We start from the raw sequence: 26,932 nt of genomic DNA, 5'->3' as shown, positions 1-26,932 counted from the left end.
GAAATAAATTACAAAAAAGTTTTATAAATGTACAAGCTTACAGTTCACTTCATAGATTTAAATGTTAATTTAAATTTACTTTTAGATGCTGAGAACTCAAAGTAAACAGGTTAGTATAAAAATTTTTACAGACTGATTCCATACATAGTACGAAGATTCACAGTATTTTATCACGATGACTCATTATGATAGTCATGATTATGAAAATCAACAGGTCTACCCCAACATTTTTTTTAAACCCAGAAAATTTAATTGCAGATCCAGAAGTTAATTTTAAGTATTTATGTGAAAAATATGTAGATAATCATTAAAAATTAAGACTGGAAAATTAAGTAAATATCTTGTCTAATTCTTAAAAAGTTCACAGTTCCTGGATTATAAGAAAATAAGCATCTTGTTCAATTCAGTAAAATACTTCTAGCATCATTCTAGAATCTTATTTAAATTCTGCAGAAGCTGATAGCTTCAATATTCAAATGAACAACAGAAGAAACTCGTTATATAAAATCCAAATCTAAGTTACTCCTCAGGCTTTTCTGAACTAAGTTCCTAATAGGTCCATTTTATAGAACATAATCTAGATTTCCCTAGAATTAAGTGCAAACTACCAAACACAGTAGGATTAGATCATATGGAAAACAATATTTGGGTTTTATGACCAAATTTTCATCTGTTTTCACTATAACTCTGTCCTTGAGCCTAGGGAAATTTAACCATATGTTCACTAGCATGAGGCTAATTAATCACAACAGCTATTTTTAAAAAATCTTTTCCTAGCCTGTGTATTTTTTTCCAGTTTGTAATTTTTAAAAAGTTCTAAGTTTATGCATCTGGTACTAGCTCTTTTAGGCCATCTGTGACTCTGTGATCAGGCACAGAGGGATAAACCAACTGCATCATGGCTCTCACAGCTACAGCACACTCTGCTAAAACTCCATCCCAGGGAAAGCTGTGCCCACCATGAACATGATTAGGCAAAGTCAATATTAAGAGAAGGAAAAAAAAAACCAAACCCCCAAAACCAATAGACTAGATATCTGATTTTCAAGTGTCAATAAAAAGGAACAGTGCTGCAGCCCAGGAAATGGCCCTCACAGGCAGCTGAACAAAGGCCACTAGAATTAAGAGTCTGTCATTGTCTTAGCTGAGCTTGCAAAACAGCAGTTGTTGTATCTAAGTTGCAGAAAACTACCATTAATTTCCATGTGCAAATAAGTGCCATGGCTCTTCGGAATTAAACTGTTGGAGATGATACCACATCATCTTGAAAAATCAAATTACATTCATATTGCACTCCAAGGAGGAGGAAAAAATAAATCAAGGTAATTTTAGCAGAGCAAACCATTACTGCATTAGCGACAAAATGCCAAGAATACTCACCTGTTCAATCTCCTTTGTCTTAGTTGCAATTGCTTTTGAACGACCTAGAAGCTGGCTGTCCTCGTATAATTCCGTATTATCCGTCAGATTTGCCTCTGTTTCCTCTGCTTGCTCAATGTATAATGGAGCTGAAGACCCAGCCTTAAAAAAAACAAACAAATCCAGTTTTCAGAGAAAAATAACAATCACAGTATGATGAAAAAACCCCAAAAGCCCAAACACAGTCATCAGAGATATGAGTTTGCTCATCACGACTATTATTAAAGTGTTATTGTTACAGTCTTCACAGATACAGAAATACAGATTTTAAACAGGTAGAAAACACGACACGATAAAACCCCCTGTGACACAGCCTTATCTGTGTAAAGGCAATGATGTAGATTACCTCTACCAGCCCATCCACTGAGAAGAAATTTGTGTATGTGGTATTTGTAACACCAGAAAGCAAGAAAAATCCCCAATGAAAACGTGACTAGTCTTCTGGGAAAGGACAAAAGTAACAAAAGCAAAGGTACAGAGGCATCAACAAAATAAAAATGCTGTCAGGGAGAACTCTTGAAGCATTCAGGGCCACAGGTCTATTATTATTATTGCAAAAACTCGCATAGCAAAAGCAAACGTGATTTGAAGATTTCTCCCTCTAGAACAGAAATTAAGACAGTATTCCTACTCCAAAGAAAACACATGCTACCCCCAAGGAGTTTATACAGAAAATATAACAGTTCTGTTTTACAGCATTATTTAAATCAAATATTATAGCACAAATTTATAATTCTTTTTTTTTAAATAGGATTTGAAAATTGAAGATGATGAAAACTAGTTTCTATTATTAAAAAGCAAAGGTAAAGAATCTTAAGACTTAATTAACATGAAAGGGAAAAGCATTAGACACGAAAAGGAAGTAAAAAGGTTAAGTGGTCCTGTGAACATCTGCTCTAACCTTAGCAGCAACACAAACCATTCAGATTGAATCCCAAATCCCAGTGAAGAGTAAAATGCCTGAGAGTAAGTGAAAGCTGCTAAAAAGTTCAGTGCAACACAAAGTTCAAGTATTAAGCACTATGTGAGATAAACAGGAAAAAGGTAAGAATTCTTGCAATTCATATGTGACAGCCTACTAACCAAGGTAAGAAGTCCTTTGTTCTAAGACTCAGAATGAGATGCCTCACCTCCTTCATTAGCATTTCTACAGCCCACCTTCTCAGTCAATAAATCATCTCAGACTGCACCACAACCAACTACAACTGCTTCACTTGGATTCCATATGTTTAATCTTTTTGCCACTGCAATTTTCTCTGAGGTGTGGAGGATGCTTTAAACAACTCTTCTCCATGTGGCCCACTCTGTTCTTTCTTTCCTTCCTTCCATTACCTTTCCCTCATCAAGAACCACAGTGATATTTCTCTGCTGAACCTCTCAGAAATGTCCATGCATCTGTTCTCCCTCATATGGTATTCATCCTTGGATCAGCTGTTGCTTTTTCTTCACTCTAACACTTCCTCCCCTTTTTTATTTTTTTTTAATTGCTTTTTTCAGTTTATGTATCTACCTAGATCTTCCTGACCACTATTGAGAGCTGCTCATGCATTCACCCATTACATCAATGGACAGGACTTGAAAGTTCAAATAAATATGGATTCAGTGAGTTTATTTTTCTAACCTAGCCCTTATATTCTACAAGTGGAAATGTGACACTTCCCAAGACACATCCGTTTTCCCTAAAATTATTTTAAAACAAATTAAAAAACCAAACCCATTAATTGGAAAGGTTAAGACATGACTTTGTGAAGTAGATACTATTTTTCTTTTTTTAAGAATTTTTAGATTTCTAAAGTTGAAATAAAGTGAAAGTTAAAGAAAAAAGTATCACAAAATTGAAACAGATTATTTTAGATAACATAATATTTGGGTTGTTTTAAATGACAAATACATTTTCCACTAACATAACAGAACCCAAAAAAGACATCTTATTCAAGAGCAGTATAACAAATTACTGAGAAGGGCTATCTCACTTCAATATAGCCAGGAGAGTAATACAAGAAGGGGTGAAAACAAAAGGAAATAAACTGGGAAATAATTAACTTTGATTAATAATGAAATAAGGGTTCTGGGGAAAATAAAAAATATACCCACTGCAGTAACAAGGTAAGGTTTATTTTTAATATAATGGAGGACTGCTTTCTGAAAAAGAATACATGACATGGTAGGCTGGCACAGCTTGAAGTGGAACTCAACAAACCAGAGATTCTCTCCTTAAGTCTTATGTTTTACACGTACACTCGTGTTTTGACTCGGAAGTCCTCTCCTAATTTTAAGGAGTTCAGTGGGCACACAGACCTACACTACTACAAGAGCTCCTTGGAGAGCACTTGGGAAAGCTAAAACTTCATTGTGTCAGTCATAGCTCAACATCATGCAAATTATACTAACAAAATGTGCTGTGGCCTTGTGTATTTTTTCAAAATAAATAAATCTCAAGGTTTTAATCTTCCTCTCACTCCCTTTCAACAAATATTTAACAGCATAGGCAGAAAAATTCAGGATTAAGTTACAAAATGTGCCTTTATGAAGAGTACAGAAAAACAAGAGCCTATTGTTGCAACACTTGGAAGTAAGTGGATTAATAATCCTATCTTACATCATACTCTGTTATTTCAGGTAAATTGCTTTCCTCGGCCTTCTCTGACTGTTCAGCTGCCCACTTGCTTGCAGCTTCTGCAAGTTCCTTCTCTGATAGTCTGTTGCTCTTCTCCAGGGCCTGTACAAAAATATTATAGTTAAGGTTTAACATTAAATACACGTACACAGGGCAAAAATCTTCAAAATGAAAATAATTAGTTATTCTGATCCCTTAAAATAGGAAAAAAGAAAGTTGAAATTATTTCATTTGCTGTCAAATTCTCTGTCATAAAGACACCACCTTTATCTGAATGCAGAAGAAGAGTGCAACCCAATGTTGCAATAGGAATCCCTGTTTTCTATAACTGCAAATTACAGAATTACAACCAGTGAACTCAGAGGTGACAAAGATTAATATGGAGGGATATGAAGAGGGCACTTAGAAGAAAGCAGTAACATAATTCATAGAAAATCTCACACAACCTGCTGTATTTCCACAAGCCATAAAAGGAATTAACTAATATATATTGGAATACAGAAAAAATCTGTTTAATTTAGTCTGACAAAATTTAATTCTATAGGTTGAATGCTATAAATAGGTATTAAATCCTGAGTGAATTTTATGGGATAAAGTAATGGTATTTGCACAGGTACACTTCTGAAGAGACAGAACAGGAATATATTTTACAGTTGAAAGCAGCAGCTGTTCAGGCTGCAAACTTGCAAGAAACAGCCAACCTAATAGATCTCATTAAAAAAACTTCAACTGCTGCCCCCTCACCCCCAAAAAACCAGAAATGTCTCTTTTTTGCTATTTTTTTTTCTCATCAATAACATAGAAAAGCAAAAGGCTGTCACACTGCTCAGCAGCTGTCCCTGTCTCACACATCCGCCTTCTGCTCTATTTTGTATACAGCCTCCAAGGCTTACAGTCCATACAGCTAATAAAGAACAACACAGAAGAGTTCATGCTATAGTCAAAGAGGTGGCTAAGATCAGGTAACATCAACAGGTATTGATTCACATGCATGAATATGCAAAATATAATTATAGATAAAAATACCTTTTTAGATCTGCAAATAGATACTACAGTGAAAAGAAGTATTGCTATGGAAACATATACCTTTGTAAGAATTTCAAAGCTAAATTATAACTTAGAGCATTGAAAATTATCTCCTGTAATCACTAATATATAGCATATAAGTGATTTCTCCAGCCTTGATAAATTGTAAGACCCTGGCTCTGGAGATGCTCATGTTTTGCCAAGAGTACTTCTGAGTTAGTGAAGCACTTGGGTAACCTAACTGCTCAGTGCAATTCCAGCCAAGAGGCTGATTCCAAAAAGCTCCACTGACACAGGGCAGTTACACTATAAGCAGATTTGGGGACTGAAGTGGAAAGTTAATAAACAGTCATAGAAGTATTTCCATTTCTGCAACTGATGCATACTCAATAAATACTTATGCTCTCTGGGCAAATGACTTCCATCAAACAAAGTTTCATTTTGCATAGCCTATATTAAGTGGATATTCACTGCCAGCACATACTTGCAAACTGATGGCAAAAAACCAATACAGCATAGATCAGACCTGACTGAAGAAGAAAGCAGAACATTTACAGAGCTCAAGCTCACATTACATATTAACACAAGAGCAAAAGATTTTGCAATGCCTCCTTGTTCTCAAAGGTGTGTATTAAGTAAGGATTTGATACTAAGCTGCAGTGTGCTGAGTCTAAAAACTCAGTAGTAAACTAATTATAAAGTATATTTTACAATCCAAATCAGTGTAACTTGTGCATAATGCTTTTATCTTATTTTCCCTATTTACATCACTGAAAATTCATCAGTTGCCTTCCCCTTTAAGGACAATGGCAATCAGCTGGCACAGCAGTTCTAAAAGCAATGTGTAAGAGATAAGCACTTAAAATGACATGGCACAACCAAAGCCTGGGGTTTTTCCCCACTGAATACTTGGCAGGTGTGTCTGTGTCAAAATGAGAGGTAATACTAACATACTCACAATGACACAGAATTCTAAGAACAAGTCCTATTCCTAATGTAAGGAATAGGAAGTAATACCATAAGGAATATGCACTTTAACAGGCGTATGCAGTATCTCCTTCCAGCTGGGGAAAAAATCCAGCAATGAACAATCTAAACCAGTGTGAAGTACTCAAAAAGAAAATTCACCTTTGATGAAGGTACTGCTGTGGACCCTGAAGGTGATGCGTCTCTTGATGTTTTCAGTGACTGAACTGTCCTCTCTTTACCTACAATTAAGGAAAAAAATAATGACTGACAAATTAAAGATATATATTGCAAATATGTTTACTGACTTAGAAAAATGGCAGTGAAATTTTTTCACATCAGACATGAAACTTATCACCCTCAACAACTACCTGAGAGGGGGTTGTAGCAAGATGGGAATTGAACTCTTCTCCCAGGCAACTACTGACAAGAGGAAATAGGCTCAAGCTGGGCCAGGGAAGGCTCAGGCTGGACACCAGGAAGAATCTTTTCACTGAAAGAGTGGCTAAGCTTGGAACAGCTGTTCAGGGAGGTGGTGCAGCCACTATCCCTGGAGGCATTCAAGAAACGACAGGACACGCCATTTAGTTGCTTTAGTGTCTAGTTGATAGGGTGGTGTTAGGTCAAAGGTTGGACTCCATCTTGGAGGTCTTTTCCAACCTTAATGATGCTATAAAATCTACATACTCCATCATCTGACAAATACTGGCAACATTTTCTCCTCTTCCCAAGGAGATAAATGATACAGCTGTGTAATTTCACACATTAAAGAAAACCCACTGACCTTTTTTCCATCATTAACTGAAAGGGTGTATCTGTATGATACCACTAAATGATGTGATTTCACTTTTTAATATTCCTGCAATAATAGAAACAGTTGAAATATTACACACCAGTCAATCACTCAAGGTAACTGGGTAGTGCATGAACTAGTTTAGCAGGCCACAGTATGTTGAAAAGACCTGCCATGGGAAACGGTCCTGTATTGTATCAACCACAGAGTAGATGCTTCTTGTAATATTGCTTTCTTTCTTATATAAGTTAAAATTGGCCAAATGTCAAATCAAATTCACAGTGCTAATCACAATCTGTGCACAGCTTTGCCACAGACCAGTTACAGGCAGCCCACAGCAACAGAACTGGTTGCAATGTAAACTACTGGTTTCCAAATTGTGGTTCACAGATTACATCTAAGAGATCTGCAAAAGGTAAGTACAAAAAGCAAACATGCTGTCAGTAGGCCTAAATTAACCAGATTATTCACGCTGACTTGGAAACAGTTGACTGATCACAAATAAGCCAAGGTAATGTAAGCTTACTTTGGCTTCCATTAAATTTTTATATATACAATTAATAAAAGGATTAATTTAAAAAGCTATTGAAGTGTTAAGAAAATTGGGATAGAAATTATTTTTGTAGAATTATAAATGGGATTGTTCATTATGACTTTAAATATGGTTTTAATTTAATGAGTCAAAGCAACAAAGCACAGAACATCTCCTTTGTTACCACTAACCAACACAAGTTTTGCTCCTGTGATACCTGCTTCTCAGCCCCACAGGCAAGCCACCTCCTTCTAAATTCATGGACTACTCTAACTCTGCCTCCCACATGGCTCCTTTGTCAGACTTGATTCTTTAAAGATTATTATCAGTTGAATGGATTATATGTTTGCACCTGAACAGATGAAATTAATTGATACAAATGGCAGAAAATTATTCAAAGTTAAACAAAGTGAAAAACCACCATTTAATTAGAATACATTATTAGGCCATTTTTTTCAGAATGTGTGTGGCTATTTTGAGCCCCAAAGCCCAACCTGTAAAATTAAACATCCCATCCTGCTCCTCTCCATGCTCTCCCATCACAGATGAATGCTTGCCCTTTCCATTAGCCCTTTCCCTCCCTCTACCAAGCTTCTTCGTGTCCCCACAGTTTTCTTTGTTTAAATTCTGTATTTATCCTAATGTATGAAGGGCTGTAGAGCATGGGATATTTCTTCTTTAGTGGAAGTGATGTGGCCAAACCTATTGAGATAGCATGATTTTAAACAGCATTATAATATTTTAGAAGGATGTCATATTGCAAATTCCACATGAAATAGTATATACCCTGCATGTTGGAAATCCATTTAAATGTACTGCTGACATATATGAGATGTGCCACCTGATGTTCCTTTTAAATGTGCAATACGTGAGCTTATCTAAGGCAAATCACATTCAATAATTATTCTAAAAAGTATTATTTAAACAATTCACACCTTGTAAATAGGTGTTTTAATTCGGTCATCTCAAGAGACATTTTAGTAGTTCTCCTTTCCAGGGAAAGGAAGAAAGAAATAGTCCAGTGTACAACTCAGCTGGTGTCTTAAAACTTACCTAAAGGCAACTGGGAAAGGTATTAAACCATGCAAGCAGGAGAAAATATCAAAAACCAAGCTCCTATCTACTTCTACATCACTACCTCCACTATTGTCTGAGTAATTCTAACCATATAGTATATGGTTAGAATATATATTATCAAAATCAGCTCAAAATTTTTAAAAAAGCATGAAACATCCCAAAATTTTGTATGATTTCTCACAACATTGTTTTCCTGTCCCTAGCAATTACAAGCTGCACACCTACAAGACTTCTAGAAAATTAATTATCTTATTTTTTTTCTTCCTCCCCTACACTTAGAGGAATTTATGTTCACTAAGTATTGATACAAAATGTCGAAAGCACTGTAATGCCCAAATAGAAAGACCATCTCTACTCTGTAAGGAGTGAAATTATTCCTCAATATTTAAACAATGTTAACAAAACTACAAAGATCTTTTTTGGCAAGAAGTGCTACATAATGGTTCAGTGTCATTCTGGAAATACAATGTGCCTTCTCAGTGAGTGAAAAAAAAATCTAATTAACTTTTAAAAAGCTGCCAAAATGAACAGTAGGTTTGCATAGTTCACTAGAAAGCCTTTGCAGAATGGGAAATCAAATTGGATTAATTTACATAAGCTGTACAAGCAGAATGGCTAAGATTGTAGTATACTAAAAAAAGCAATTTCTCCCCCCCCCCCCAAATATAATTTAAATATGAAACCTCAAATATTTTCAAAATAGATGATTCATCAGACTTCTGGGAAACATTAAGAGCCAAGCTTTTAAAAGTCAGAATAGACTCAACTGAGATATGCTTCACATTTCTTTGAGGAGAGAAAGATCTGAGAGGTTTTGACATTGAAATGTAATTGCTAAAAAACAATCTGTTTCAAAAGTCTAGCAAAATTTGGAGAAAATGAAACAAGCAGAAGTATGTTCTTTCATTTCTCCATTTTTTTAATCCCTTTTTGCATTTTATTCCACTTGCAGGAAGAAATGTCTTCATCTCCTGTAGATGAAGCAAAGTTTCTTGTCAGGAAATCGAATGAAGCACATAAAGAAGCAAGAGGAGCTGATGCTAAAAATATAAAATACTAGAAAAAGCTGTGCAACTGAAACTCCTACAGCCAGTCTAGACCTGATACCAAAATAACATCTACAATCTCCCACATGAAATACATAAGGGAACAGAGAGTCCAATGAAGCAACCAGAGCAGACACCACACAGCACAAAATGTCAGCTTTTCTAATTTGAAAAAGAGCATGTAAGGAAAAAAGGCTTATACAGTGAGCTGCCGTTTCACCTCACAAACCAGTTCCCATCATTAACCCAGCATTACCTTGCTGAGAAGAAACATTTCTTTTATGTAAAGATGACATATTTCTGCTATGCTGGTGGTAAGGATAGGCTTTGCTTCTTTCAGGAGAGTAGCTCCTGCTGCTGACACTAGAGCCAGATCTGCTGTGCGGAGAATCCCTGCGGCTCCCTGGCGATTCCCTGAAGAAAGGAGAGTCCCTCTTGTGAGGGGATCGATCTCTCCCATAATGAGAAGAATAGAAGCTTTTCCTTCTGAAGCCATCTCTGACGTCCCTTGGAAGACAACAGAAAATTATAAGTAACTTGTTTATCCTTCCAATGTTTACGGAACAGTACAATGGCAACAGTTCATGCCTAGTAAACACCAACAGGTTAATGTCAAACACATCCAAGCTCTTCAGTGTTTTTAAGACTACTAGGCGAGGAATAAAAAACAAGTAAAAGAAGTAAAAAAAGAAAAAAGTATTTTTTTCAGATTTCATTACTAGAAGCTAATTCCTTTCTCTTTCTTGATAAAACAGCTAAAATGTAAGAAAAAGACATTGACAAAATGAGAACTCACACAATTTTGTCCAGATTCAGTACATTTACACCCTGGCAATTAAGCCTTAATTTACAATAGCTAAAAAGAAATATGCAAATATTGCTTACATTATTTGGCGTTTTTCAGCTATGTTTTTCTCGTATTTTCAAGGGCCTATATTCTTCATTTGATTTCACATACCCTGCTGCACAAAATATCACTGGCAGATTTCAGCTTATAACCAGCAAAGACAAAAAGAAATCTGCAGAATAACTATTCTCTCACCTATGAATCCACCCAAGGTCAACTGTTGAATGAAAATATGAAGACTAATATCTCCTAAATATGTTTCTCACAGCACACAATATTAATTTTGAACTTTAATGTAAAATGTCACAAAACCAACTGATTTAAAACGGTATTTTAATAAACACCAAAACTTTCTACTAAATTTAAATATTGTTACTCCAGACCACAGCACAAATGTGTTGGTTATTTGTAAATTATATTAATGTACATGTATGTATAAAGGTGAAAAAGCACCCTAGTATAATTTCAAACTTTTCCTTAGGAATCTCAGAGCTAAAAGACATACAAGCCAACTGAATCTAGACTTGTCACTTTTGCCTTGGTCAGAAGATGCATTGGTAAGAGTAGCAAGTACTTCTCAGCTTCTCCATAGAAATCTCCAAGATTTCATAGCATTTCTAGTAAATCAGAATGCATCTTCTCTCCTATTTCACATCAGAATCCAGTATTTTAAAGAGAGGAATGCCTCTCAAAGATCTGGTGGTCTCACTGAGCACAAAATAGCTATAGCTAATTTTATGTCAGTGGAGAAGAAAAGATGTACAATTCCTACAGCATGTCACAGGCCCATATTTGTGACAGATGACAAAGGATTTCTGTGTTCCAAAGGTGTCTTGGACTCCAGAAGCTTCACAGGCAGCACCACAAAACAAAACCCCTGCGACACTGATGTGTTTACACAGTGCAGGTTTACTTCTTGCATGGAAAGCACATCTTCATCATATGTATGAACATTTTATGCAGCAACAGACAGGAAGTGTAAGTTCAGGCTTGAGGAACACTAGATTAACCCTGCACTGAGCTACTTTTTCTAGCTAAGTGGGGGATTATTTATTTGTTAAAGAACATATTGATCAAATATTTATCAGGAATGACAGGCACAGCCACTTTTTCTTGCATTTCCTTCTTAATCGCTCTCTTTAAACAACGTTACTTATTTTTAAAGCCCAAGCTTTCTGGCAGACAAGTACACCACTTTTATATGTAAAACACACTTTTACAACCACGTTATTAAACCCTTGTATACAGAACAGTTTATTATGCTAATGTTTACGAAGCCCCAGCTATTGCACATGTTTAATAAATGCTCTAATATCCACGTAAGAATTTTCAAAATTGTAATTGAAACACTTTTAACCAGGAAAACATTTGAAAGCCACATTCTGCAATAATATTATGGACCCTAAAATAGACTCTCATTTTCAATTTTCAAATTTTTATTTCATCACTGCATGTCAATTCTTAACTAGACCATATCTCATACAGAACATTCATGCCATTTACTATATTAAGTCTGCTTGGGACAGCATAGCAACAGCATAGCATTTCTGATGTTTTCCATTAATGTAACACACTGAACAGAACAAAGTAAGCATTGTTTTACAGTTATTTTTTTCCTTAAATACTTAACCTAACATACACCTGCAATTTGGTAATGAAGGCCCCAATTCAGCAAAGCAGTTAAGCACATGCTTCAGATTCCAACACATACTCAAAAGGTTTATTGAGCAGGGACAATATTTAATAGAGATGCAAAATAGACTTTAAAATAGAGCTACTGCCCTTCACAACAAATACAGAATTAATCCCTTTTATATAGCATCCCTCGAGTCTTTGTATTTTGTGTTCATAATTCACACTTAATCCTAAAAGCACAATTTTGTTCTCTCAGCAGTGTTGCAACAGGAAGCAGTATCCTTGTTAACCTCGATGAAACTTTACTATGAAGTGCTCACTAAAGCTGACAGTCTTGGAGGAGTTTCTGAAATGTTACAAAAACAGCCATATTGTGATATACCATTCACCAAAGGCAGCTGGGGGAAGAGCTCCAGCCTGACAGCTACTTCAGCTCACCATCAGTTCCAATTTCCTCAAGGACATAACACAACTACAGACCAGACAAAGGTAGGACTTCCTGCACAACAGAGAGCCAAGAGAACACAACACTGAGGAGATTTCCAGTTGCCCACAGAACAGAAACTGAACAGTGGTATAGCTTAAGCGCTGTGAAACAAAGATTAGCACAAACCAGTGTGTCAGGTTTATCTCTTAAGAGTACTTAGAGGTAAAATTAAATCACTTCCTGCATGTGAAATGCCCAGGAATAGGGAGGTACTTGGGTACATGAAGCACATCACATGCAATAAAGGAAAAAGCTTTACTGTAAGAAGACTCTTAGATCACTCATTGAGTTTTAGCTACTGGGTAACAGCCTACAATACTTCATGCTCACTATTCTCTGGGACTTCTATATAGTGCTACATTCAACTTTTCAACTAGGACATTAATCTACATCGTGGTCCAGCCATAATGAACATAACTCTCATTTTTGACACTGAGCTGAACACTGGCAACAAACCAGCATATTGTATGGAATAGAAACAGGAGGGTCTTCCAGTAATTCACAAGTGAGTGCTGCCTATAACCTAGATTAAAAAATCAGAGATATTTTTGTGATCCCTTCCATCTGAGAAAGATTACTGCTATTGTCAAAGGGATTAAACACACCATTTACAGGCTTGTGCTTAATTACTAACGTTACCAAGAAGTAACTCTCACACTTCTATAACTTCAATTTATAAATAAATTGAAAAAACCATAAATAGCTTCTGCAACACCAGACTTCAGTGCAAAGTGATAAAACAGTCAAGATCTGAACTGAATCCTTAACTGAAAATACTTTTTCTGCCTCATAACGCAGATGCAAGGGGGGAGGGGGAGGAAAAGTTAAACTAAAATTGCTTTTGCATGCCTTTTCAGGACATTGCAAGAGCTACCAACATGAATCAGATGATGTAGAAAATATTTAATAAAATACTCCCCCAGCCTCTAAAAGAAGAGGCAAGAACACCTCCACTTTTAACATCTTCAAAGTAAATGTAGGTGGTGCAAGATTCCAGCCACCCCTCTCCCAGAACTCGTTCCATTTCTTTCTAAAGTACACAGTACACGGTTGTGCAACAAACCAACAACTTACTCAGGCTCTGCTTTGGAGATTTGCTATAATCTCTTGTTATTGCCCAAAGATCCTTATGCAGATTTATTATAAGCTGAAATAATACAGTGAATTACACCATCATAGATAGAAGGAATTGCATCTGATTTCAATGGCTTTCATTTGAAATGACAATACAATTTCTTATTGACAATTGGTTTTCAACATTTTATGAGTAAGCAAGTAACTAGAGCACTTGTGGTATCTGCATTTTGCTCCAAATGAAATTAACATAATTAGGACCTGCCAGTGTAATCTTATTAACAGCTTTCTGCATGAAGGCAAAAGGAAACGGGCATTGTGAAACACTGTTTCAAGAAGAAAAGGATACCCAGAAATATCAAATGTGCTAAAAAAATAATTTGAAAATATATAAATGTTTCATAATTTTTATGCTGCATGCAGTACTTTTGAAGTTATCATAAGCAAATCTTTGTCCACCTCAGTCAGTATGAAAGCTACTCAAATCCTCTCTCCTTGCCACCACCTCAGGATGTCATAACAGGTCAGAGAATAAAAAATAAGACAGTATGAATATTATAGCAACATTGGAGAGAAATACTTCTATGTCCTTTAATTGAATAGTAAAGCTATGCACTGCAATGGCCTTGGAGATCCCACCCCACCGCTCCTTCTTAGTGCCCGTCTCCTTTTCACTGCCATTGATAATGTACCATTAGACTTGCTGCAAGATCAGCCTACATAATAAAAGTATATTCAAACTAAAACCCTCTATTATGTGACAGGGAGAAATTATGGTCAATCACAGATAAGGACAGAGAAACAAAGCAACAAAGAGTCCAGAAAAACACAGATTTAAGTACCAAAGAATTAAGAACAAACAGCTTTAGGCAACTCTGCAGAATAAAGACAAAATGTGTTATTTAGACAAATTAAGATCAAATTAGACAAAATAACTGCATTCAAATGCAATTGACCTTGGTTTTTCTTCTTTCTAAAAACAAGGGCTTAGTAAGACCCCCCAATTTCTTTAAAATAGAAAACAAAACATAGGTCTTACATTCCAGAGGGAGTATTTGCTTTAAATGATGGACCAAACTACAATTTCTAGAAACAGCTACATTTACAATTGCCCTTTGAGCAGCCTACCACCCCACAAGACTAAAGCAGTTCAGACAACTAGCTCAGGGACCTAGCTCATAAACCTCTCCCATTTTATGACTCTATGCAGTAGCTGCTAAATAAATTCCTAATCAAACTTAATTCAAAATGGAAACAACTGAAATCTTCTATCTCAATATAAGCTTAAAAATTGGAAAAGAGCCAGGAAGCACAATATAGTACTTTACATACTTTTGTTTTTCCTAATGCCCTAAAAGATGAGAGGAACAGGTGAACATTTTATCTTCTAGAAAAAGTTCTAATGGACAAAGATTCCTAAGTTGGTACTTGCACTTTTACTGTTGTCCTGCCTCAGGCAGAGACCAGCACACAGAAGAAACATTTAAAACGTTTCCTTGAAGTACCAAAGCACATTGATATCCCCCAAAAGTGTCTTTCCTTTGAGGGCTTTGAATTTACTTCACACTTTGTACATGGCAAGCAATTTAATGTAGACAAGCACTTGTCTTATATACACACTAAGCCCCAGAGAGAAATATTTTTGCACTTTATTTTAGGGACATAAGTGAATTTTATGTTCAGCAAGCTATTACTTTTTCCCCAAAAGCTATCTTTAAAACCCTTCCATAGAAGAATCCAGAAACCATGAAATAGCTGCTGGAAGAGCACTTAAGCTTTTCATCAGTGTGCTGCAGAATGCCATGAGTTCATTGGCAAAAGAACACAAGTAGTGCTAGGATATTTAATTCATTGTGGTGGGCTAGCACACAGAACCAACTACGTGAAACGTACAAACACCTGAAACAGAACCAGGGAGAGGGGAAGGACCACAATGGCTCCTGCTTAGATAGTTAAAACTGCTGTGGAAACATACTTTTACTGTAGGGAAATCAGTCTCTTTACTGCATTTGTGACTTTTAATAATTAGAGTAAATAAAAGAGGTTCCTTGACAGAATTCTACAGCAGCTGAAGTTAGAATCAATAAGCTTCAAAGAAGTAATAGTCCCTTTTTTCCCCTAAAAGTAACATACATATCTAGCAATACTGGCTGTGAGTAGGCTGGATGGGGCATCTGAAGATGTCTCTCTTCCTGCAGGGGTTGGCAAGACAACCTTTGAAGGTACCTTCCAACTCAAACCATTCTATTATTCTGTAAGTCAATACATTGAAACATTTTTTCCATTTTACTTCCAAGTTTCATAATCATGCTCTCAAGCATCATTTTCAAAAATAATCAGGCACACTAGGCTAGATAAGTTATGACTTAATTTAACATATGCAACTGTCAAAAGTCAGACCTCAGAAAACAAAGACATTCACTCAACTGGCTGGCCCAACCCTGCTGCATGCAATGACATCAATATTCAGTTTCACTTAGACAAAGGCATTTATTGTCAGCTCATAAACAAGTTCTACAGAGCTTCATATACAAAGGAAAAAACCTTTAAGGTTATGCAAATACATATCATGAACTAATGTCAAGACTAAGAATAATTTGTTACCACGCAAAAATAGTATGATCTTTTTAAAAATAATACCAACAGCATGAGATCATGGAATTGCTTTATTGATGGACTTTTCCTCAGATGTAGATCATAACACCTTAAACACAAGAAAATGACACATCAAAAATTTTCTCTTTGAAGCAAAATGTTTAACAAAAGGCTGCCTAAATTATCAGGAACATTAAACTTTTTCCTCTCCTCTCCTGTATCCTAATATTCCCACCCCCTCTCAATGGGAATTGAATCTAAAATGTTTAGTATATTCAAAATAAACAAACAAGTCCTTGGAACCTAACAGATGATGAATAAGAATTTACCTTCCCAAGGGAAATTATGTCAAAGTCCTCTGTGACAATACACCTCAACATGAGAAAGCCATGACTACATTCATCAGTCCAATTCACTGGCTTGGAGATTGTTTAGTTTGATGCCATCTTAACAGAAGCTGTCTGCACTCAAAGGGAGACTCCCTTCTCTTTCCCTCCCCCACTCTCTCAGAAACTAGCTGTTTTTCAATGAAGTAGTTAGGAAACTTTTCCAGAATAAGCAAGTGCTACCCATGGGAGTTTGCCTCATTATTTCCTAATCCAGCAGTAACTTACTAGTTTTGATACCATCTATAGTGCTAACTATAAGACTGGACCAGGAGAGCTCATTTTTCAAAGACTTCCTTTAAGAAATACATTAATCAAGGCCTTATGCTGTAAAGGTACATAATCTTATCTTTAGGCACATTATCCTATCGTACATTGTAAACAGATGAGCTCCTTACACTTCATTAGCATTATGTAAACAACATTTATTAGAAGGAAATAATAATTTTCCCAAGATGTGACTAAGTTTTAAACAATGAATCAATGTTAATACAAAATTTAACTGACTTTGCACAGACTACTGAATTTTTCCTTAGAGGTGTACCACAACATATCAACACCTGTAGTAAACAGGTGTCTCGCCTGTTAGCTCCTGTTAAAAAATATAATGATGACATCAATTTCATATGACAATTTGAAACCTTACAAAACTACAGTGGGAAACAGTTGCACACACAAAAAGCCACAAATCCTTAAAATGTAACACACCTTTGGATCAAAAGCAAGTCAAATAAACATGATAGCAGTTGAGAATTGACATGATGAGAACTTCTGGGGTTTGTTTTTTTACCAAATTTGGTGTGTTTGCTGTAATTTTGTCAAATAAATACTTACAAGTCAATTTACTACCTGGCCATTCCTTATTCAACAACAATTTTTAAGAATATAAAAATATTCATTGCAAAGTTTATAAATCTGTCTTTATCCCTTCTCAATGCCTCAGAATCACAGCAGAGAAGGTGTATTTAAATGTAACTGAAACATTTAAAAGTACCAAAATATAACAAATACCATACACACAGAATCAGACTGAAAATACCTATTATAATTACGCTTTTCAAAAACAAACTCACCCAATTTTCTCTTAGGGCTTTTAGAGAAGTTAAATCCAAGATTTAGTACCATTACACTTTCATATAACAGGCAGCTCTAGCGTATGAAGCTGTTTATTTAGAAGCTCAGCAGAAAAAAAAAAAAAATCAGTTAGCAGGAAGTTCTGCTAATTTGATAGTTTAAACTCCTTTCTCTCATCCTGAGATGGAAACTGCATAACCAATTGGAATTCTGCAAGATCCTCTAAAAGGAACAAAACTATCAGTAAGCAATTTCTGAAAACAAACTTTTTTAGCATCAGATAGATAAATTTTGCAAAGAAAATAAAACAGCATTCAATAAACATCACAGTCAATTGTTACACAAAAAAAATATTTAAAATATTACTCTCTCAGCAACTAAAACTAGCTGCCAGTGAAAGCAACATTCACCTTCCAATTTAGCCACACAATTAGCTAAAACATGCAAAAACATCCCAGTTGAAAATAAGAGCAATTTCTACCTCCTCCCTATACTTTTACGTTATAAGATGGTGGTACAAAAATTCTACAATTGAAACCCTGATACTAGTCTCTCCTTTTCCCCCCATTCTCAAGTGACAAACATTTCAGACATGGAATGACAGCAGTCTTGCTTTGAATGAGGTTTCCAGAATAATTCTAGATATATGCACACAGGGTCCATATGAGCAGAGCAGAAACTCAGTTTGACATAAAATTCCTAGTAAGAAAACAGGCAGTGTTCACATAGTCTCTGAGTTCCAAGTTAAACAGAAGAAAGATTCATCACAACAATAAAACCAAAGTTGTCCAAACTGAAACTTTTTAACTTTCAGTTGACCTGCACTGGTGGACGTTTCTGATTGCTCTTGATTATACTCAGTCTTCCGTACAGGACATTTTTAAAATGCCATGTGAATGCATGAGAAGATTTGAGTTCTTAAAATTCACTCAAAATAAAAACTTATAGACCTACAGAACCCAAATTGCTAGCATACAGTAAGATATATTTAACTCTGACTGAGTAATCACAGTCAAATTATAGAACATAAATCTGTTTGAAAACAAATTGGTTGTCCCAAGCACAAAAGAGCTACAGCCAGCAGTGCAGAAAACAGTTCCTAAAGAAAATGTAGCAACTACTGAATCAGTAAGACTGCTGCATAAAACATGAACTGAATATGAAGTCATTAAATATTTAGTGTAAACCAGAATCAACTTTTCAGTTGTATATTACCTATTATCTTGTTCCAAAAGGTTCTCATTTTCCCCCTCCACCCTCCAAAATATCATAAGCCAAGATAAACTAATTTAGCTAGCAGCTTAACACAATGGGTTTTCTGAGCAAAAGATTTCAACAGACAAGTTCTTGCCTGGAGTTGTAGACAGGTATAACGAATCTACCACAATGATCTATTATAAGGAAACTGTAATTTTGTATATGAATAAACAAGCTATTCTACCCAGACATGTGAATACCTGAGAGGTTCAATGTTCTGGCAGAGATTCTATTTATTTATTAAAAGAAAAAGGCATGTGCTAATGAGTACGATTACAACTCTGCTTATCAATCTCTGTCAAAAGCAAGACCATTTTCTTTGGGTGACTGCCATATTTATTTCCCTCCACACATGTTTTTTAATAAAGAATGAGGTTCTTGTATGATGTCCCTTAAGAGCTGTCAAATATTGCAACGAAACAGCAGACTTATGTACATTTAAAGCACCATCTCATAAATCCCTTTGGCTAAGTTTATCTTCTATAAGCAAGACAGATCAGTTTACATTACAAGAAAGTTTAAATCCAAATCCTAAAGGCCTCACAGAATATAATATATTGCTTTAAAGTATTATACTATTTAAACATGTTCACTATTTCATTAATTAAAGAAAACACAGAGGGAGGAGAAAAAAAAAAACAAGAAATAACTGCCCCCTGTAACTCAAAGGCGATTGCATAGTGACAATGTAAAGGCCTATGACATGTCTGGACTTTCAATATTAAATGCTGCTTTATTCAGAGAAGAATCAGTGACCCTTAACTTCCATCTGGAGACTCTCTCATCAAAAGTTTTCATTTCAAATAACCATTCTAACCAAAGTACAATTTTCATCTCAATGCATGATCTTCGGACCGCAACCCTACAACATCCTGTCATCACTTTGTGCACTTACAAGGGGTTAATTGCTAAATAGAAGGGTAGCTCAAGCAGAGACCAAAAAGCCAAGATTGCTGAGCTTCTATCCCCCACTTTGCAACCAATTTATTCCATGGCCTGCAGAGAACCCATTCTCACTGTGAAGGTGCATGCATCTAGAAAAACCAAGGTATATTACACTTTACCACCCTAAAGTGGTAATTGCAAGTTTAATGTTCAGAAAACCACTTTTTTTACCCAAATAAAAGACAATAAGCCACTGATTTAAAATACTTCCAAAACAAAACATAGAACTGACTGATGAATCTCAATTGTTCACAGATCACAAACTGTTAACAATTAAGTTTCTACATTTTGCTAGCCAGTTTTCTCTCATTTGTAGCACCAAAATTACTTCAGTATTTCCATTTATTACAAAGTATTTCCTAAGCACTCCAGAAAATAAGTAGATCTGGTTTTGATGGACAAATGCATTAGAATTAAAGACAGGACTGCTAAAACTACTTCCTAATTTCACTTAGAACGTGTGAGAAAAACCCAACACACAAACAAAACAACATACATAGTAGCAATAAGTTTCCTCCATTAGCAAAGGAAAAATTATTCATATGTGCAGCTGAAGAGGGGATATTAATGTCCTGTGTAAGCCACGTCTCAGGAGTCTACTTTTTACTTATTCTACAAATACGGCAACCCTTATTTTACAAAAATCTGGGCCTCAGATAATTCTAAGGATCAAATTTAATGCATATGTAGCTGGGATTTACAAGTGCGTCATTTTGTAATTTCTCTTTGAAGATGAGTCTTACCCATCTTAACTTGCCAAGTTTCGTATATTTCACATCTTGTAAACTCAGTTTGGTTGGTTTAAAAAAAAAAGAATGAAGTAATGCTCTGTGCACTTAAAAGGATTAAAATTTGGCATGACTAAAGTGAACAGCAGCTAACAATCTTCTAAAGCATTTCACACTGAAAAGTTCATCTGACCTTATAAAAATGAACTTGTATGCAAAACCCATTGCTATGAGGCCCATAGGGAAGTACTGCACAACTAGAATCCTTCAACATATAACAGCACAGTTCCCTGCAACTTTTTAAAAAATCTGATGTGCATGAGTGCTTTGCAGAAATGAGCGTATATTCACTAAAGACAAGCACTAACATAGCTCCAGAAATTATCAACATCTGTACAAGATAAATGTACAAAGAAGTCACATCTTAATTGATCTCTACTCCTTTGAATTGCTAAGTCTCACAATTCTCATAGCATCAGCAACCAAGACATAAAGGTGTGCAGAAAGTTTCCTCCAAATTATGATGTACAATTCTTTATATATGCCAACCACACTTGGACCAAAAGGCACTTGAAAGCAAGCTAAAACAAAATTCACATCAGCTCCTAGAGTTCAGAATTCCTTAGGTGACAACAGGAGAGAAAGAGCTGAGAACTCATTTTGAAATCTATGCCCCGCACATCCTCTGAATTCCTTTATTTTTTACATATAAAACTGTTGCTACATTTCTCTTCATAGAGAAAAGCAAGGCACAATTCTTCCCAGGAATATTTCTGGGTTTCACATTCTCTGAACAAGAGAGAAAGAAAACACAATGCTCATGTCACTTGTTGTGCCTGTGTTGTGCCAAAGTAGAATGCAATATGGAGATTGTTTACCCAGAGTGAGGATGTTATGCTCCCTTGGCCTGTTAGGGCCAAGAGTGTGTATGTGTTGGACTGTCATCTGACAGTCAGGGAGAGTCAGGAGATGTGTGCACAACTGCACAGAGCTGCCCTGAGTAAATGCATGGCAGAGTCCGTTTAGATATAATGTATGTAATATAGTATAATAAAGTAATTAATTATGGAGTCAGATGCATAATTTTCTCTCCCTCTCCAATGTCAGGATGCCTTGCTTCAATATAAAATATGTATCTTTGCCATAAAAAAGTCACAGTCAGGATGACAGATGTTCACTAAACATAGCATAAAACAGGGCTAACAAGCCTCAAAAAGCATGTGGAAGGAAGGGTAGTGCTCCACTCAGTGCCAGACATGATAATGTCTACCACGTAAATGACAACTGCTTGGAAACTGGAGCAAAATCCTATAAAGAGGGAGGCAAGAAAAAAAAGACAGTAAGCCAAGTGCTAGAACCTCTGCAATCCTCTTGTCACTCATGGAGAACTGCTGCTGGTCATTAGACACATCACAGCTGAAGCCACAGCTCTACAAACGGTAAGTAGGCAAGCATGTCCTATTTTTAAGGAAAAGGCAAGAAGCTTAAAAAAAAACCCCAACAAAATAGCACTGAAGAAACAAGAGGAAAAAAATAGAAAAGATGCCTAACTGCTGGTTTCTTCAATTGCAAAGTTAAAGAGAATTACAGAATGATAGAACATAAGGATTTGGAAGGCACCCACAAGGATCACTGAAGTCCAACTCCTGGCCCTGCACAGGACATCCCCAAGAGTCACACCCTGTGCCTGAGAACATCGTCCAACACTGCTTGCACTCTGTCAGGCTGGTGCTGTGACCACTTCCCTGGGGAGCCTGTTCCAGTGCCCAAACACCCTCTGGATGAGAAACCTTTTCCTGATATCCAACATAAACCTCCCCTGACACAACTTCAGGCCATTCCCTCAAGTCCTGTCACCACAGAGCAAGTTGCAGACTGCAATGAGGTCTCCCCTCAATCTCCTCTTCCCCAGGCTGAACAGACCAAGTGACCTCAGCTGCTCCATAATGCTTCTCCTCAAGGCCCTTCACCATCTTGGTTACCCTCCTTTGGACACTTCCTAATGGATTAATATTTTTCTCATATTGTGGTGCCCAAAACCGCACACAAGACTCACTTAAGGACATTTGATATTGCAGATAAGCAGCATTTTACTTTGGGAGAATTTCAAGTAATGTTTTTCAGCACTCTAAATCAAGATAGGGGGAAGAAATATACACAGGGTAAGAGATGAGAAAGTACTTTCTGACAGGTATGTTTTCAAAAACCAAAACAGGAAAATATGAACAATGAATACTCAAAGGGAAATGCTAACATCATATTGTCAACTTCTTACAGCACATTTTTAGCTGCTGATTACAATTTTAAAAATAACAAAGAAAGCTATTATTTCTGTTAATAAATGAACTGCTATTGCTATTAAGAATTTAAAGTCACCATACTAACTATGAAAACCCATTAACCATAAAAGTCTCTTGATTGTCTAGCTTTTAACTATCCTAACTCTATAATTTTTTTTTTTTAAAAATCCTTCTGGATAAAATCATCTTAAACCTCTTCCTATTTCCTCAAAGAAAAAGAATTATGTGTACTCCAAAGAATTCACCTAAAATAAATTGAAGCATATCCAAAAAGAAGGCATTTTTGCACAAAATAACTTTTTAATATCATGTTTTGTGGAAAAAATGTCTTTGAAATAGAAAGTAATTAGCATTTTCACCACTAGAGACAACATATACCATGAAATGTACTTTGATTTCCTCCTTGAGATACACTACATTGCTCAATAGTGAGCAATATACAAAGAATTGTAATTAGGTTTATTACAAATATGGAACACTACAAATGTTTAGCAGTCTGATCACAAGACTTTACTTTCAAGATTATTTACTATGCTTATATAACAAATCAGTAGGATTTCATTCAATTCCAAATATATTTGAACCATGGATGCTCTTCCAGAGCATTATTGAGGTTGTGTAACAGCTATATAGCCTGAACTATATCATATATATTCAAATAGTACAATCATATACCACACAACACATTTATAAAACCTTCAACAAAATGAGCTGACATTCTAACCTCACTTTTTTAAACCTTATTTTGAAAGGAAGAAATCAGGATGCATTTAAGACAATCTTTTTGACCACTGGGTGCCACTCTTGTTCTGTGTACAATAAACTGCCTGACACTAACTCAGTCTTCCCAGTCTTCTTGGTTTTTTCCTCAGCTTTAAACAACCCTAGTTGTTCTAAATTCAGAGGAGAAGATGGAAAAACTTTTACACAATTTTTTATTAAGCACTCCTTTTCAAAATATTTTATTATTTCTTCTAGCCCCAAGAATGCAATTCTGAAAGAAGTCTATTGTACAAAGACCCTTATGACATATGAAGGACTTCCTTTATGATGAGGTTATAGAATATTCCATCCATGTTATGTCTAAATCATCCCACTCAGTGTAATAGATATCTACTGCAACTCCCTGTATGGATATTGCCATTAACAGCATCATACTGAGTTTACAACACCACACGTCTAAGGCTTGCCCTGTCTGAGCTTTTTCTGACCTGTTTGCAGTCTTTTTTTTTAACTTGCTGCTGGTTTAACAGCAATTTTTCCAACTGGCCAGGTGTCTATAGCTAACTTGGTTTACTTCTGTGGATCTTTGTATGGTACAACTATAGTTTTACATATGTAGCAGTAACACGGAGTTATTCTATGATATTATGATTAACACCATGAAGCAATATCTACAAATACAGGCTGGTATAATAGACATCTCAAGAGTGGAAATGCAGGATGTGGCATACAAAAGCACTGCCATCAGATGACATTCTCAGATCAGACTGCTAATATTTCATCTATACTAACAATCAATTCTTGTCTAAATATTTAAGGTGACTTTCATCCTTGTCCATAAATTTTGAGTTTAACACTATCCTGTGCACTTTATTTGCTAACTCAAAAAATCCATATCAAACATCATTGCAGGCATATGTATATTACAGCCCTATGATTTACTACTAGTCCTTAAATGGGAACCTGAGGTAAAGACTAAGAAGGGTTCATAGAAATTAGTATTACACATGATGGAAATATATACTCATCAGTTCAGCTGAGAAAACAGGGAGCTCAGAAGAACACTGTGGTGAACTTCATAATCCCATTATCTATCCCCTCAACCTTTAAAATGCCACAGGCATCATTATATTGTAGCCCTAATGGACTGCAGCTGCAGAATCAAATAATAGAACAAAGAATTCTCTGAAATCGTGTAAGAAGTTTGACTGATCAAAGATGCATTAAATTACTTACACTTCCAGGTTACCATTGTAATAATGTTATCATGATGCCTCCTATCCTTATTAAACCAGAGACTTTCATGTCATGTAATTTCTTTAATTTCTATTTCAAACAATACAACTAAAACCCATTTTTCCACTATTGTCTTTTACTTCAACAGATGTCCTTTCCCAGTTACTTCACTGGTCTGCTCTACCAGCTGTTTTGGCAACCAAGTAAAATGCCCTAAATATTCACAGCCTATGCACGGCACTACCAGAATCAAAAAATACCTGTATTCAGGTCTTGTAGGGTGATCATCCCTTGCCCATCTGTATCCTGATTCATCCTGCAAAACATAACATGCAAAACAACTGCATGACACGCATCTCAATGTCAGATGTCAAGTACAGATAGCTGCCAAATTGTACTTAATTACTGCAAAACCAAAGCATTTAATGAGCTAAAAAATATTAACCCTTGCAACAAATATATTCTCAATTTATTCACTTATCCATTTACTTTTTATTTTCTTCCTCTGTCAATATTGAAGACAGCAACTTTGCAGTGCTATACCAAACACAAGCTACAGATGTTTCCAAAGCATATATATATGCTCTGACTTAAAGAACACTTTTATCTTCGAAATATAAATTACCACCAACACCTTGAAAGTACAGAATTTCAAACAGCTGGCTTGCAGGGGGCAACAATAAGGACCTTTCCAGTATTTCAATTACTTACTATTCAAGCCTTAATGAGAAAATAAACATCATAAACATGAGAGAAGAATCACCTTACGTACACCTCGGTGTGGAGGGCCACTTCTTCGGTCGTGGGCAAAACTACGGCCCTCGTTATAGCCTCTGTACTCAGCGTGACCGTAATCGTCATAGCGACTGTAATTCCCGTCCCCGGGCCTCTCAAGCAGGGGTGGCTTCTTGGGCACAATGTTTACTATTCTGTGGTAATCACCCTAAACCACAAAACAAACAAAACTGCTTTTAACAGCTGAAAATCCGTAATGCATAAACAAAAGCAGAACCAAGTTACTTCTAAATATGGGACTTAAAAGAGGAAATTGCACAGGGAAACAGCAAACATTAAACATCATGCCAGTCTGACAGTGGAATAACTTATTAAATCGAATTGGACACTACTCATATTTAATCCTTAGGCATTAGAAGTTTAATTATAGAAGGAAATTTTTGAACATTATTTAATTGTCTTTTGAAAATTTATAAGCAGTAGCATTAGCTACTTTCTGAGCATCGGTTAGCTACATGTATTTCCCAGATTTTTACATTATCTTTAGAATGCAACAAAGCAAGTTACACCTGTAATGCCTGCAAAAAAAAGAGTCCATTTGAAAATACTAACAATTTTTCTTATGTCCATAACATCCTCCGTATTGCAGAGACTGTATTTAAGATAGACCTTCCTTCACAGCCTGATAAACACACTGAATACAATGCAGTAGGTGATCTGAAGATTCAAGTGATAGAATTTTAACACTCTTGGTTTTTCTTTTAGTGCAAATTTCAAGCAGCTTTTTGCTAAAACACAAATTTAATTTATTTCCTTCAAATAGCATGTCATATACCATTTGTCAACTAAAGAAATTCTTTGTTTATTAAGTACAAATTGCACAGCTGCAAAAGATGCAAATTCAATTTTACTAGAACTAAGTTTTATACAAGTCAATTGCAAATAAAAAGGGAATGAAAACATGAATGCAAGATTTTGTATTTTAAATCTTCTTCCTTTAGCAAAACAATTTTTAATGGGCCTTAAACAAAAGCTACTAATGCAGAGACTTAAGTTAGAATGCGCAATTTGGTGGGAAGGGAAGGGGGAAAGACACTCAAGCTATTTTTTTTAACAGTAAGAAGTCACAATCTAATGCACTGATAGTTTCTGCAGAAAAATACATTGCATTCACAAACTGCTAAATACTGTCATGCAAAAAAAAAAAAAAAAGAGTTGGTTCTGATTTCAGAGACCACCCAACAAACAGACTAGAGGGCAATCTAAAGCCAGCCTACAGCCATACAGGTGCAAAGTGGAGACTACACACACAGTCACAATGCTTGATCTACTCTTACCTCATCGAACATCCTCCACATGTAATTTTTTTTTGTTTGGCGTCTTACAAAGATGTGCTGTGCAGCTTAAATAAAACTGCTCTCTGCTTTAACCTCA

General features: G+C 35.8%; 1 protein-coding gene across 2 annotated transcripts in view; it reads right to left on the bottom strand.

Annotated features, from left to right (window-relative positions):
• Positions 1-26,932, bottom strand: part of PPHLN1 (periphilin 1) — a 62,006-nt gene that overhangs the window by 27,307 nt on the left and 7,767 nt on the right. For both annotated transcript variants that reach the window (XM_064422470.1, XM_064422469.1), the window contains exons 4-9: positions 25,527-25,706; positions 25,024-25,079; positions 9,733-9,983; positions 6,191-6,270; positions 4,019-4,138; positions 1,381-1,521 (exon numbers count right to left, since the gene is read on the bottom strand). In XM_064422470.1, the coding sequence (XP_064278540.1) occupies positions 1,381-1,521; positions 4,019-4,138; positions 6,191-6,270; positions 9,733-9,983; positions 25,024-25,079; positions 25,527-25,706 (828 nt within the window). The remainder of the gene's footprint in view (positions 1-1,380; positions 1,522-4,018; positions 4,139-6,190; positions 6,271-9,732; positions 9,984-25,023; positions 25,080-25,526; positions 25,707-26,932) is intronic.

Source organism: Passer domesticus, chromosome 5, assembly GCF_036417665.1.
Source record: "Passer domesticus isolate bPasDom1 chromosome 5, bPasDom1.hap1, whole genome shotgun sequence".
In the NCBI taxonomy this organism is placed as follows: domain Eukaryota; kingdom Metazoa; phylum Chordata; class Aves; order Passeriformes; family Passeridae; genus Passer; species Passer domesticus.
The sequence above is the reverse complement of the archived record's forward strand: the minus strand, read 5'-3'. Positions and strand labels throughout refer to the sequence as shown.